Raw genomic sequence first — 15,289 nt, 5'->3', positions numbered from 1 at the left:
GGGTTTGAACTGCCAGTCTTCTGGTTAGCAGTCAAATACCTTAGGCACTATGCCCATAGCGACCCTATGTATAGGGCAGAGTAGAACTACCCCATAGGGTTTTCTAGACTGTAAATCTTTATGGAAGCATACTGCCTCATCTTTCTCCCACAGAATGGCTGGTGGGTTCAAACTGCCAACCTTTTGGTTAGCAGCCAAATGCTTTAATAATAGCACCACCACGGCTCCTTACTTAGTAGGTTAAACCAAACAAACCCACTGCCATCAAGTAGATTCCAACTCATAGCAACCCCACTGAATTTCCAAGGCAGTAAATCTTTATGGAAGTAGATTGCCCCATCCTCCTTCCATGGAGTGGTTGGTGGGTTTGACCTGCCAACCTTCTGGTTAGCAGTCAAATACCTTAGGCACTGTGCCACCAGAGCTCCTAACTTATTAGGTTAGGTCAACTCTTTTCTTCCATTCCCATTTCAATAGTTATGTGATTCATTTGTAAAACAATTATGTCCATCTGTCACAGTTCGTATTCCATTTTCTGCTAACTCCCACCATCACCACTCTCATTGATTTTTTAAAAATTTACACAGTAAAATTCACTTTTTGTGGTACACAGTGCTATGGGTTTTCACAAATGCATAGTGTCACTGTTCCATAAGAAGAGATCCATCACCCCAACACTGCCACTTGCTGTTTTACAATCAACTCCTTCTCCCCACTCCTTAACCCTTGGCAACCACTCATTGTTTTCTATCCCAAAAGTTTTAACTTTTCCAGAATGTCATATAAATGGAATCATATAATATTTGTCTTTTGTATTTATTTATTTCATTCAGTAAAATGAAATTAAGATTTATCCATGTTGTTGTGTGAAATGCTGTTTCTTCCTTTTTTATTTCTATATTATAGAAATGTTGTATAGCTGTATCCACTGTTTGTTTATCCATTCACTGCTTGAAGTACATCCAGCTTATTTCTAAGTTCTGGCAATTACTGAATAAAGCTGCTATTAACATTAACATACAGGTTTTGTGTGAACATAAATTTTCATTTCTCTTGGGTAATACCTAGGAGTAAGACTGTGAGCCATATGGTAAGGAAATGTTTAACTTCATTAAAAAATGCCAAACTATTCTCCAAAGTGAGTGTATCATTTTGTACCCCTATCAAAGTATGCAAGAATACATTCTCACTAGCTCTTGGTATTGTCCTTACCAGCATTTGGAATTGTCAGTGCCTCTCCCCCTCCCCCCCAAAAAATTAGCCATTGTGATAGGTGTGTGGTAGTTTAGTGGTAGAACTCTTGCCTTCAATTCCTGGTCATTTTATCTTATATGCAGTCACCATCCATCATTTGAGGCTTGCATGTTGCCATGATGCTAAACAACAGGTTTGAGCAGAGCTTTCAGACTATGATGGACTAGGAAGAAAGGCATGGCGATCTACTTCTTAAAAACTCTATGGATTACAACGGTCAGATCTGCAACCCATTATGGAAATGGCACAGGAACAGGCAGTGTTTTGTTCTGTTGTGCATGGGGTTGCTATGAATCAGGGGCTGACTCAATGGCAGCTAACAACAACAATAGGAGTGTAATAGGTATTTTATCTGGAATGTGCAACTGAATCACATTGGTTCAAAAGACTTGACTTTCTACCCTGATCTGCCTTAACACCTTTGTCAAAAATCAACTGACCTTATAGTATATCTGTTTAGATTCTCTACTCTACTCCACTGATCTATTTCTGTATCCTTATTCTGTTACCATACTGTCTTGATTATTACCAATGAGAGAAAAGCAACATAAACCCACTATGACATAACACTTTAGGATGCAGTACAATGGGAACTCTTATATCTGCTGGTAGAAGAGAAAACTTACACAACCACTTTGGAAAACAGGTTGGTATTACCTATTTTGTAGGATATACAATACTCTATGGTGCAACTTTTTCAGTCCTAAGTATATATCCAACTAAACACACATCACCCAAGAGATGTACCCAATTTATGTTCATAGCAAAATTACTGCAAAATTTCTAAACTAAAAATAAGCCACACATCCATCCTCAATAGAATGAATAAATACACTGCAATTATTCAGTCAATGTAATACTACATAGATGAAACTCACAAATATAAAGCTGAACAGAAGTGATCATATATTAAAAAGATTCATAATGTATGACTGACCCCTTTCATGTGAAGTTCAAAAGTCAGACAAAACTACAGTATTAAGGAATGTATCTTTGTGTGTGTGTGTGTGTGTGTTTAATGCATTTTATTGAAACATAATTTATGTATAGTGAAATACACAAAACTAAAGTGACACGGGTCAATGCTTTTTTTAGTATTCCCTCCCCTCTCCTCCCAACCCTGGTAACCAACAAAAAAAGTTTCTTTCCATATATAAACCTTTCCTTGACTTTTTACAATAATGAACTAATACTATATCCGTCCTTCTGTGATTCACTTATTTCACTCAGGATAATGTCCTCCAAGTTCATCCATGTTATGCGGTGTCTTGCAGATTCTACATTATTCCTTAGTGTTGTACAGTATCCCATTGTGTGTATGTATCATAGTTTGGTTATCCACTCTTCTGTTGATGGACCCCTAGGTTGTTTCCATCTTTTGGCTATTGTAAATAGTGCTGCAATGAACATGGATTTACATATGTCTGTTCTTGTCCTGGCTCTCACTTCTTTAGGATATATACCTAGTAATGGATTGCTGGCTCAAATGGTATTTCTAATTCCAGCTTTTTAAGGAATCCCCATACTGTTTTCCAGGAATGCTTCTTAAAGATAGCAATATAAAGAAAGCAAAAAATAGGGTGGCAAATGATGATCTTCTGGGATGCCAGAAGTGTTCTATTTCTTAACTATGTTTGATTACTTTGGTATTTCTTTTGTGACACATCAATAATTCTTTTGTGGACTTTTTCTGTATGAGTTACACTGCACAATAAAAAAGAGGAAAAAAAAATACCAAGGGATTTAGCATACTGAGAATTTTAAGATATTTTATGACCATCCCTCAAATAAGACATGAGACACTTTTAAGCTGAAAAAATCAATATATGAATAGAAAACTAACTAAATGAAAAGAAGGTATTAAAAATAGAAATGGTGCAATGTCAAAAGCAGCTTATGCACACAAATGAGCTAGAAAGATGAACTGAAGATGACCAAAATATGGGAAGGCAGAGCAAATCAATTACAGATCAAAAGACTTAAGTTAGGATTTAAGGTTTTATAACTGCGGTTTAGCACATTTTTGACATGAAGAATTGGAATAAAATAAGTACACAGCTTTCATATAAAAAACACAGTGTAGTAGAAACAATACTATCCCTAATGTACGGGCTTAGTTATCTGCATTAAGAAAAGGCTGATTAGCTCTCATGGCCTACATTATGAAAAACGTCTAATGCTAGAATAAAACAAATAGTAATTTTATTTTATTTTAAAAAAGAAATTCAGGTGCCTACTTCTGGAAGATAAATCATAAACCAGATTGATTTTAATAGATTTATCTTTTGTCTAGAGTTAGAATTTTCCTAACACTCTATGAGTATGCTTATATATTCATCTGAACATCAGACATTTCTTGAGAATGTAACTATCTATATTCAAGATACCAAGCAATGAGGCACAAAAATGAATTTTGAAAAGTCCTTGTTCCACAGGAATGTTTAGTCCATGCAAGTTACACTTACATGAACAATTAAAATGTGTTAAAAGCAATGACAGAAATATTCTTAGGATAATTTGGGAAGTAAGAAAGAAAGAGAGGTTAAAGACACAAGAAGAAAAAGTATGAAAGAAGGGGAACCTAACTGCCTTCGAGTCGGATCTAACTCATAGTGACTCTTCCTTAGGTTTCTGAGGAGGTTTCCCTATGGAAGCAGATTGCCCAATCTTCCTTCTGAGGAGTGGCTGGTGGGTTTGAACTGCCAGCCTGCTGGTTAGCAGTCAAATGCCTTAGGCACTATGCCACCAGAGCTCCTAAGGAGTTAAATCCATAGGTAAAGGGTAGGAATTTGGATATCATTGTTAATGATACAAATTCTTATTATAAATTCAGACTTTATCTTTTAAAATTCTTTCAAGTGAGGAAAACTGAATCCAAACTGGTGTATAACAAACTGTGAACTGACTTACAGAAGCTGAAAAGTCTAGGACCAACTTGACTGAGGTTTTAAACAATGCCAAAAGGGCATAATCTTTCATCTTGGATTCTTCTGGGTTGCCTCTACTCTCAAATTCCAGAGGGTGACTCCTAGTAGTTCAGGCTCTCAACATCACAGTACTCAGTGTAATAGAAGAATGAATCTACTTCCCTAACGGTGCAAATAAAAGTCCAAATTGCTGATCACTGGTCACAATTGGCTTGCACCAATCACTGTGCCAGAGAGATGGAATGTACTGATTGATTCAACTTAAGTCATTTGCTTCAAGTCTGTCAATGTAAATAGCTTTAGAAGAAGCAGATCCAATGGATGTGAGGGAGGAATGGTTCCCACAAAGAGAAGTGTTACTTCAAATACCAAAATGGATATTGGAGGTTGGGGTGCAACAACAAATATCTACTACTCAAACCATCAGCTGTTTAATTTTTAAATATGCATCCATCTCTTCCATATGTCCATATGTCTATTAATGAATTATTAATAAAATGGGTGAAACAAAGTAAACACAAGCTTAGGGACCAAATATATAATTAAAATTATAAATAATATAACTCAAGAAACATTTATTAGTATACATTAATCCCCATTGGGATATACAATGCAAGTTGTGACCTTCCTAGCATTTTGCAAATAAACTACTCTACCTTTTTTAAAAAATTGTGATTTGGGTGAAAGTTTACAGAGCAAATTGGTTTCCTATTCAACAATTCATACACTTTTTTTTGTGATATTCATTGCAGACCCTGCATTGTGACAGTACTCTTCCCACTTCCTCCCTGTGTTGACCATTTCCCTTCCTCCTTCTTTCCTATCCCTTCCTGCCTTCTGAGCTTTATTCCTCGGCAAATGTCGCCCTTTTGATTTTGTATGGTTGATTTTTCTAATAAATGTGTAACTTCCTGGTATCACTGTTCACCTTATGGGCCTTTTATAGCCTGTTTGGCTAAAAATTGAGCCTCAGGAATGAGTTCAGTTCCTATCTTAAAGGATGTCTAAGGGCCACAGTCTCAGGGGTTGCACCAGTCTCTATCAGACCAGTAAGGCTTTTTTATGATTTTGAGTTTCGTTCCACATTTTTCTCCCACTCTATCCAGGTCCTATTGTGTTCCCTTTCAGAGTGGTCAACAGTGATCGCCAGGCACCCACCCCCTAGTTCTTCTGGTCTCAGGGTCACAGAAGCTGGGGTTCATGTTGTCTCTTTACAGTGGATAATTTTTCTATAAATGTGAACTGACAGGGAAAATACAATTTCTTTAAAAAGATTCTTTTAAGACTTACTCTTATTAATAAACAAAGAAATAAAACATAATTTTCCCCCTACCAAACAGTTAAAGATAAAACAATGAAAAGTAATGATAAAATCAGGATTGTCAATAGCCTATAAATACCTGTGCATGTTAGAAAAAGCAGCCCACTCCACACAACCACATGGCATGGTGAGCAGATACTATCTTTATATTAAGCAAAAGGTGCCCTTCCTCTGTGCAGATTATAGTCTACATCATCAGGGCACACGGTTGCATTTCACTCACCCAATATTCCCTCCTATAATCATCCACCCTTGTGCAGCAAAACTTGCACAACTATGTGTCACATCTTGGGTAAAGTGTGAAGTAATGGGATTTTTGTGCACTATGACTGAGAGCATAAACTGATGTAAAATCCTGGAGGGCAATTTTCCAATACTAAAATTTTAAATATGTAATTCTACTTCTAGAAATTAAGACTTCATACATATTCAAACAATTATGCAAAGAAATACACACAGACAATGCAAAGCTGTCTAAAATAGTGAAAACTAGGAAATAACCAAAATGCTATCAGTAGAAACTTGGTAACTGAGTTATGGTATATCAATACAATAAAATATCATTGTTACAAAGAATGAGATAAATCTACATATATTAACATAAAGATATCCAAGAAATAATAAGTGAGGGAAAAAAAAGATGAACTGTATTGTTAGATGAACATGTAATGTTATTGTTGTTGTTGTCAGGAGCCATCAAATCTATTCTGACTCACAGTGACCCTATGTACAACAGAGCAAAACACTGCCCACTCCTATTACATTATTAATAAGAGCATAAACTGATACAACCTCATTAGAAAGTAATTTTAATCTCTAGGAAAGTTAATGATGGGAATACCCTATGATTTAGCAATTCCATTTCTAGCACCTGAGACTCCTGTGCATGTAGGTACAAGAAGATATGCATTAAAATATTACTATAGTGAGTGGAACTTCATCCTTTCAGTTGCTAAGATCAAAATCCTACCGTCATCCTTGACTCTTCCCTTTCACTACACCCCACACATACATCTGTCAGCAGTCCTGTCAGCTCTACTTTCAATCTACTGCCAGAATTTGAATACTTTTCACTATCCCACTATCTTCATCCTCCTTCAAGTCACAATTCCTTCTCATTTGGGTTATTACAATAGCCTCTTGAAAACTAGTCTATCTAACTCTGCCCTTGTGTTTATCTACAGTCTGTTTTTAACACAATAGCCAAAAGGATCCTGCTAAAACATAAATCTGAACATACTACTCCTCTGCTTAAAACCTCTGACTCCCCAACTCATTCTGATTAAAAGCTCAAGTCCTTATTATGACCCACAAGGTCTATATGATTTGTCTTCTACTGTCCTCTCCCTTACTTACTTCCTGCCACCCACACTGAATTCCTTGCTATAATTTAAATATGCCAGATACACTTTTCTGGAAGATTGGGCAATCTACTTCCATAGAGATAATGCCTCAGAAATCCAAGGAGGGGTTGCTATGAGGCGATTCGACTTGAGGGCAGTGAATGAGTAAATGAGACACACTCTTGACTTTGGGGGCTTTGAACTTTTCATTCCTTCAGCCTTGGTGGCTCTCCTCTCAAATGTCTACCGGGTTAGCTCTCTTACTGCCCAAAGTGAATTAAATATAATTAACCCACTTAGATTATCATATACTACCATGCCACCCACCTCTAAATATTTATAGCTCATTATCTCATTCCTGCTTGTTTCCTCCATAGATCTTGCTAGCCTGAACAAACTACATATGTAACTTGTTTTGTTTATAATATGTCTCTCTCACTAGAATGAAAGAGGGATTTTGTCTTTTTTTTTTTTTTTTAACTGCTAGGGAGCTCTGGCAGCGTAGTGCCTAAGGCACTTGACTGCTAACCAGAAGGCTGGCGGTTCAAACCCACCAGCCACTCCTCAGAAGGAAGATGGGGTAATCTACTTCCGTAGTGATACTGCCTCGGAAACCCAAGAAGGGGTCGCTGTGAGTCAGGGCTGACTCGATGGCATATAACAACAACAACAACAATATTTCAGCATAAAGAATACAAAGTAAATGCTTAATAAATTTTGTGCACTGAACAGATCTAACATTATTCGTAATAATAAAACTGGAAATACCTCTACCCCATAGGATACCTGGCTTCCAAAGAGATTTTATTTACATACTAAAGAGGTGGAGTTAGGATTTAGGGCTGTAACATTTCAATGGAAACCTTTTCAAGAGGAAAAGGAAGGAGCTGTTTCCTTCCTGTTTATAAACAGAGAAAAATATTTTTTTCCTTACTCTCCACCTACGGCATGTCTAGCTACTCGTGTAGGAAAACTTTCCATCAGCTCTCATCCCTGAGGTTAGGTAACCCTTGGGGCAAGGAGGGTCAACACAGTTATTGTTTACTGTTAGGTGATTAATAATTTATATATATATAAAATCTGTTTCTTGTCCAGAACACCCCATATGTGCTTTCAGGATAAAATGAATAAAGCCTGAATATTTAAAACCAAATGGTAATGTTCTGGGAATGAATCTGATGGCTTTAGATTTCTGGGTGAAGCAGGAAGAAAGGCCATCTTCTAAGAGACTTCTAAGGGTAGAAGTGTAACAGTCAAAAGTTAGAGGAGAGTGAAGAATGTTTGAAATAATACTTTATGAAGAGTAGTAGAGCAAGCTGATCAATGAAATATAGAATTGCTGGACAACATTGAGAGTCCATCTGGCACATAGCAGATGTTTAATTTTGGTTTACTGAATGAATGAGTGAAAAACTAAAAAGGCAATGAGTAACTGTGCAAACAAGAGAGTTAGCAAAGAAGTGAGCAACTGAATGAATGAGATTATGAACAAGCAAATGGGTGAATGAATGTATAGATTTTAACAGCCCCACTGTGTATTCTGCTGTGATTTCTTTTCCCTTATGTTTCTTAGTTGCTCAAATGTTAATAATTTATTGGAGTTTGGAAACTGCCATGTGAGTGTATTAAAAAAAAAAAAAAAAGATTCCAATAGAAGGTTAAGGTATTAGTAAGAATATTACTAAAACAATAAATCATGGAATTTATTAATCAAAAAACATCAAAAGAGATGATTGATAGAAGCGGGGAAAATAGGGCAACAGACTAGGTACCAATCAGGAAACCTAAGAGATAAGATTATTATGTTAAAGAATGGGATGCCTAAATTCATAATTTGGGAAGGGGAACAGACTATGAGAATAGGTGGCTGAGAGAAGTAAATCACTAGAAGTGCAGAAGCCAAACAATCAAGATAACAAGGTGCTGTGAGTCATGCAAATGGACACTGAAATCATTCTGAATCTTGGTAGGATTTAGACTATAGAGAAGACTGTGATTCTTTGTAGACTTTGATATCTGGAGAAGACAAAGTGATTAAGCAATTGGTTACTTATGCAGAATAAGATCTGAGGTGAAAAACAACTTTCAATTTTCATATTACAGGATTATATGATTGTTTTGTTGTCACTGGCTTACAATGATCATGTATTTTATAATTAACAAAAGTAAATCGGAGGAGAAAGAGTATTAAAACAAAATCAGAGACAGCAGTTTTCGATCCAAATTAAATCATTAATTATAAAAGCAATAATAGCAATATGAGTGAAACATTTAAGTGCGGAGTCTGACATTGAAACTAACTTTCTAAATCACTTATATTTTTTTTCTTTTCCATCACTAAAGAAATAATATAAGGAATGCCATCTAGGTCACTGGGAGCTATAATGCTCTAATAGTCCTAAAGGAAAAACACAAAATGACATCGGGATTATATATTTAACTAAATAAAGAGACACAGGATGGTCACCTTACCAAGGTATTATAGTTCTAGGAAGCCAAGTTATTACTTCAAGGCCCACAAAGATCCCATTAATTATCTATCCCTCATGAGAATGAGAGATCATTTTCATGTTCTCATAAAAGAACCAAAAATACAACTTCTTTTATCTTGTCTCCTTAGGGGACTCACAATTTTTAAAAATTATCTTTGTAGAATTCAGCTATCTTGGAATAACTACTACATTTGAAGATAATTTTCTTGGAGTCCCTAACTTATGACAGCCTCCATTGCTGTGACCACTGGGGATAAAATAAAAATAAACCTTAAAATATTAAGAATTTTATAGGAAATACACTACTTTAGAGGATGTAAATAATAAAAGTGAGACAAAAAGATGGAATAAATTAAATGCAAAGTAGGGAGAACAATAAAACTCTAGAAGCATTACTATCAAGAAAGAGCTAAACATATCTGGTAGTATAGTGCCTAAGGCACCTGACTGCTAACCAGAAGGCTGGCGGTTCAAACCCACCAGCCACTCCTTGGAAGGAAGGTTGGGCAACCTACTTCCATAGTGATACTGCCTCAGAAACCCAAGGAGGGGACTCTATGAGTCAGGTCTGACTCAACGGCACATAACAACAACAACAACAACAAAACATGATATATTTGACTATAAATTCCTTATTGAATTTCAGCCTCACAGAAGGATTACTAGTAAATTCTTAATATATCCTCCACAGTAGCTGCAGTTGCTACTTAAAGCTGATTGGAAAAGCTGGTTATTCTTGAATATACACAGAATTTAGACTACTCTTCAATAGTTTTGTTTTACAAAAATCATACAATTTCTAAATTATCAAACATAGAACTGAGTGGCAACATTGTAATGGAGAGAATTTCAAGCCAAATATACCATCTTCACCAAGTTAAAACCTCAGTTATTCTTGGAGCATCCTTTTCCATACCCAATCTATTTGTAACCTATTCTATTACTTATCTCACCCACCTGTCCAATTGTACTGATTTGCTTTACACAAATACTTATTATTTCTCACTTGATTTACTAGAATGCTGAATTGGCTTTCCCCACTTCAATCTGTATACCATCTAATCTACCTTCTACTCCACTTGAATAGTGTTGCAAAAATACTTTCCCTCAGATGGGGTTAAAGATGAATCTTCTGTATACCAAATAGTGCTCTCTAGTAAAATGCTTTGAAATCCCAATATAAGTGATACTTTCTAAGTAAAGAACTAAGCATTCAAAGTAGGGTTTAATATTTGCTCCATCATAATTAACCTCAATGATATTAACCTCAATGTACTTGCTTGGAAGAACAGCTTTATCAGGATTCAAAGGATGAACTGGTTACCTGCTCCTAAATCAACCACGTTGAATTGTATAATTTCTTAACTATTTCTTTTGAATCTTCAATCCTAAAAGAAGGTGAAAAATAAGCAGCGGAATATTTAAAGATCTTCTATTTTCATTCCAGGGAACTCTGGTGGCACTGGGCTGCTAACCAAAAGGTTGGCATTTCCAACCCACGAGCCACCAGAAAGATGAGGCAGTCTGTTTCCATAAAGGCCTTGGAAACCCTATAGGCCAGTTCTACTTTGTCCTGTAAGGTTGCTATGAGTCAGAATTGACTTGATGACAGTGGGTTTGGTTTTCTGGTTTTTTATTTTCATGCCCATTTACAAAAATAAAATCTTTAGTATATTGGTCACCTAAATTTTTACTATAGTAATTGTTTTCAAATTTCTAGAAAGTACACTCTAAATCAAAGATTCAAAAGTGTTGTATTTCTCAAAGACATTTGGCAGAAGATAATTTTATATAGTGATTGAAACAGAGCTTATATACAGTTTTTTTTTTTTTTTTATCAAAATATTAGTTCAATGTTAATTTGATTTTTCTTTCAGGGAAAGAAGAAATGGTCAGGCATATGCTACAGTTCTGGTTCACCAATAGCCTCTCCCCACAGGTCTAGATACTTACCTTCATAGAATGGGTAGAAGTAGGAGGAAGACAAAGAAAGAATGGGAAAGAGAGGAAATCTAGATTTGGATGGGGTAAAGAAGTGAATGTTGACATTCTCCTTTTACTTTGCCCAGTGAGGGATAGTCCATAATTGTTATAATCAAACTTTTGTCTTAGTAAGAACATTTGGACTGTTTTCACCATGTGCATAAAAGCTTCTATTAGCAATGCTCAGTATCACAAAGGATTGTTTAAAAATTTTGAATGGGGGTAGGTGAGTGGGCGTCTGAGGGAAATGCCATAAAGGAGACATGGTAACATGAAGTTTATTACACAATTGTGTTTTCAAATTCTATGTGTATATAGCAATAAATCAATTCTTAGACATTTAAAATGTATTTTGGACAAGGGGTAAATATTACAGAAGGAAAAAACCAGAAACTCATGAAAATTCCATAAGGTAGAAGCAGCAATAATATTGTATTCAAGTATTTTAAAAAATAATAAAATAAATACTATATAAACTCATTTACCCATCTTAAAATGGTGACTTTCGGAATTTCACATTTAATAGTAGACATTGGAAATAAATCTAGATTCCAAACATTTCTAGATATATTTAACCAATTTTATATTTAAATAATTTGCTATGAAAATTATAATCGATAACCTTAAAAATTTATAACTGTAAGATTAATGATTTTATTCACACTAATAGCATAAGTAATTATAATTCTTAAATTAATTTTGTAGCAATCAATATATAAATAAAACCAGAAACACGGAGAAGTGCCACAATATAAGTTGGTTTATCATCCCTATAGTCTGAAATATAAAATTAATTTCTTCTTCAAATACTGTAAAAACCAGGATCTGGCCTAAAGCTACTAAACTCATGTCAGAAAAACCTCTGGCATTGAAGAATATCCAACTTTCATATAAAAATATATGATAAAACTGTTAGACCCATAACACTCAAGAGAAAGAGGTCTCTAGACATTCCTAATCCTCCAAATTATAAAATACCACTTGTGGTAAAGACTACTAGTTATCACACAATAGTCACCACAACTTGTTACTGCAATCTCTGATTTTTATTTGGATGCAGGGCTATCCAGAAGAAAAACTACATTTCCTTGCTGTTAGTGCTCTAGACAGTAAGGTGTGAGCAGATTTCACATTCCAGTAAAGAACAAGGGTATTTCCTCTTCTTCTACCCTGCCAACTGGAAAGCAGATGTGATAATAAACTACCCTGACCATACAGATGAAGCTTACACACTTGGGATGTCTGGGTAACAAGACAGAAGGTTATGGGGTTCCCTTATAATTTTACAGAGAAAATCACTATGCTAACTCAAGCTTTGAGAGAGAAATATTTATTTCTGTCTGTGTAAGCCACTATTATTGTGAATTTCTACTACATGCTGCCAAACCAATATATTTTCATTTCCTCAGGGTCCGCAGGTGTAATGGAGTTAGTAATAATCATATAGATTACTGTGAAGATTAAAAATTTTAAATTAAAAGAAGAAAACATCTGTGTGGATATTACACCATTCCCAGGAGAAGGATATCATGCTTGGTAAAGTGGAGGGTCAGCGAAAAAGGGGAAGAACCTCAACGAGATGGACTGACAAGTAGCTGCAATGATTGGCTCAGGTATACCAAGGATTGTGAGGCTGGTGCAGGACTGGGCAGTGTTTCATTCTGTTGTACATAGGGTCGCTATGAGTCAGAGCCAACTCAATGGCACCTAACAACAACAACAACTAAAATCAGTCTCTAGCTAAATAACTTGTTTCCTTACACCAGCCTTGTGTGTAGACAATTCTCTGCAAAATTACAGTTGTGGAGCTTTGTGATGACTTGAAACAGATAAAACCATAAATGTTAAGCTGGCAAATGATGTGGATCTGCTTAAGTGTAACTTACATGTTGTGATTGATGTTATACTCATTCTCTCTTTCAAGTTCCTGACTACAGGATTCACATCTTTTCCAGCCATCTTCTGTTTTAATCCAACTCCATCCAGGAGATCTCCAGTCCTGACCCAAAAATGGCATAGCTCTCCTATAAAAAAGTTAATGTATGTTAAGTGTATGTATAATTAACAAAATTTTCTTTTCATTTAAAATATTATTCATTAATCTTAAAGAATAAAGTTCCTAGTCAATATTTAAGTGTCTGCTTAGCTTTGGCTAGACATTGATGATAAAATAGTGAAAATAACATAGTACCTTGGTCACAAAGTGTTAAGATAGGACCAAATACAGGTGGATTTACCAGCCTAATACTGCATGTGTCATGGAACGTTGACCAGAAGTGACAGCTTATATTAAAGAGCTTGGCTCCTAACCGAAAGTCAGTGATTTGAACCCACCAGCCACTCTGTGGGATAAAGATGTGGCAGTCTACTTCCCTAAAGATTTACAGCCTGGGAAACCCTATGGGGCAGTTCTACTCTGTCCTATAGAGTCCCTGTGAGTGAGAATTATCCCAACAGCAGTGGGTTTGGATTTGGACAGCTTACACTGGAAGAATAAATAGGTGCTGGGGAATAGGGAGGAATAGGGAGTATTATTCTAAACAGAGTAAACTCTCTTTGCCAGAAGCAAAATAACATGAAATGTATTGAGCAACTTTAAGTATTTCAATACGGATGAACCTTAGAATGTAAGAGTGGGAAGTGACTAGAAGGAAGAATGGAGAAGTAATTCAGGTCCAGATTAAGTAAAAGGAGTTGGACCTGATTCTGAGGGCATGAGGGGCTAGTAAAGAGATTTAAGTACGTAAATAATATGATTAGATTTGAGCTCTACTAAGAATTTTGGACACTGTAGAGAACAGATATAGTGGTGAACGGGGGCACCTAGAGAAAAGAAGAGTTAGGAATGGAGGTTATTGAGTGTTTGTCTCAAAAAGATTAGAGAGTATAGTGGCAATAGGATACAGAAAAAATGAAGAGCCCAGAAATATTTAGGAGGTAGATCAAATAGCACTTGAAAACTGACTAGATGTGGGAGGGAGAAATCAAAGAAGATATTCAAATTTTTTATTTTTGGCACTCAAGTCTGAGATAAGAAATGCACACGGTTTAGCAAATTTTTGCTAGGGTATGGGAGGTAAGAGAAATGCTGATCTGTTTTGGACATCCATTAAGTCTGATATGCCTATGGGACAAACTAGCAAAAATAGCTGGTAAACTGTGAGGAAAGACACTATAGTAAAATCCAGGTATAAAAATTATGACTTAAAAAATAACAAAACATATATTATAACTGTTATGAAGTTTATAATTTGTTGAGGGAGTGAGACCTTGAATACTAGTTTTTCCTACTCCCTGAAACACTATTCCTCTTTACCTGTAATTTTCAACCCTTGTTATGTATTGTCACAGTCTGGGAAGCTTTTGAAAAAACACTAAAAACACTAGCTCCATCCTAGATCAATTAAATGAATATCTGGGGGTGGGAGCAAAGTTTAAGTATTTTTTTTAAGCTCCACAGGTGATTCACATCTATAGTGAAGGCTAAGAACTATCTCAGATGCCCATATTACTGATTCAACATGTTATCTCTTAGATCATTTATAGTGAATAAATGAATGTGTTTTATTGGCAACAGATTTCGTTACATTTACCAATTTTAAGGAGCTCTGGTAGCATAGTGCCTAAGGCACTTGACTACTAACCAGAAGGCTGGCAGTTCAAACCCACCAGCCACTCCTCAGAAGGAAGGTTGGCCAATCTACTTCCATAGTGATACTGCCTCAGAAACCCAAGGAGGGGTCGCTATGAGTTGGGTCCGACCCGACGGCACATAACAACAACAACAACCAATTTTAACATAGGTGAATATAGAATTTCTATTCTTTAGTCATTTCAGATGGATCTGAGTTTTATATTCAAACTCTTAACACAGTTTTTGAGTTTTGTGTGACTTGCATTTTCATTCGTCCTGTAAAAACGAGTAAATTAAATGAGCATATTATATGTTTATTATTTCTTCACACACAA

General features: G+C 35.7%; 1 protein-coding gene across 1 annotated transcript in view; it reads right to left on the bottom strand.

Annotated features, from left to right (window-relative positions):
• The window catches only part of FBXO25 (F-box protein 25), a 179,062-nt gene extending 165,725 nt beyond the window's left edge, over window positions 1-13,337 (bottom strand). The window contains exon 1 of the mRNA XM_007944424.2: window positions 13,207-13,337. Coding sequence (XP_007942615.1) covers window positions 13,207-13,337 — 131 coding nt within the window. The remainder of the gene's footprint in view (window positions 1-13,206) is intronic.
• Window positions 13,338-15,289: the final 1,952 nt, after the last annotated feature.

This window comes from Orycteropus afer, unplaced genomic scaffold (assembly GCF_000298275.1).
Source record: "Orycteropus afer afer isolate SDZICR_OR568_19922 unplaced genomic scaffold, OryAfe1.0 scaffold00125, whole genome shotgun sequence".
Taxonomy (NCBI): Eukaryota; Metazoa; Chordata; class Mammalia; order Tubulidentata; family Orycteropodidae; genus Orycteropus; species Orycteropus afer.
The sequence above is the reverse complement of the archived record's forward strand: the minus strand, read 5'-3'. Positions and strand labels throughout refer to the sequence as shown.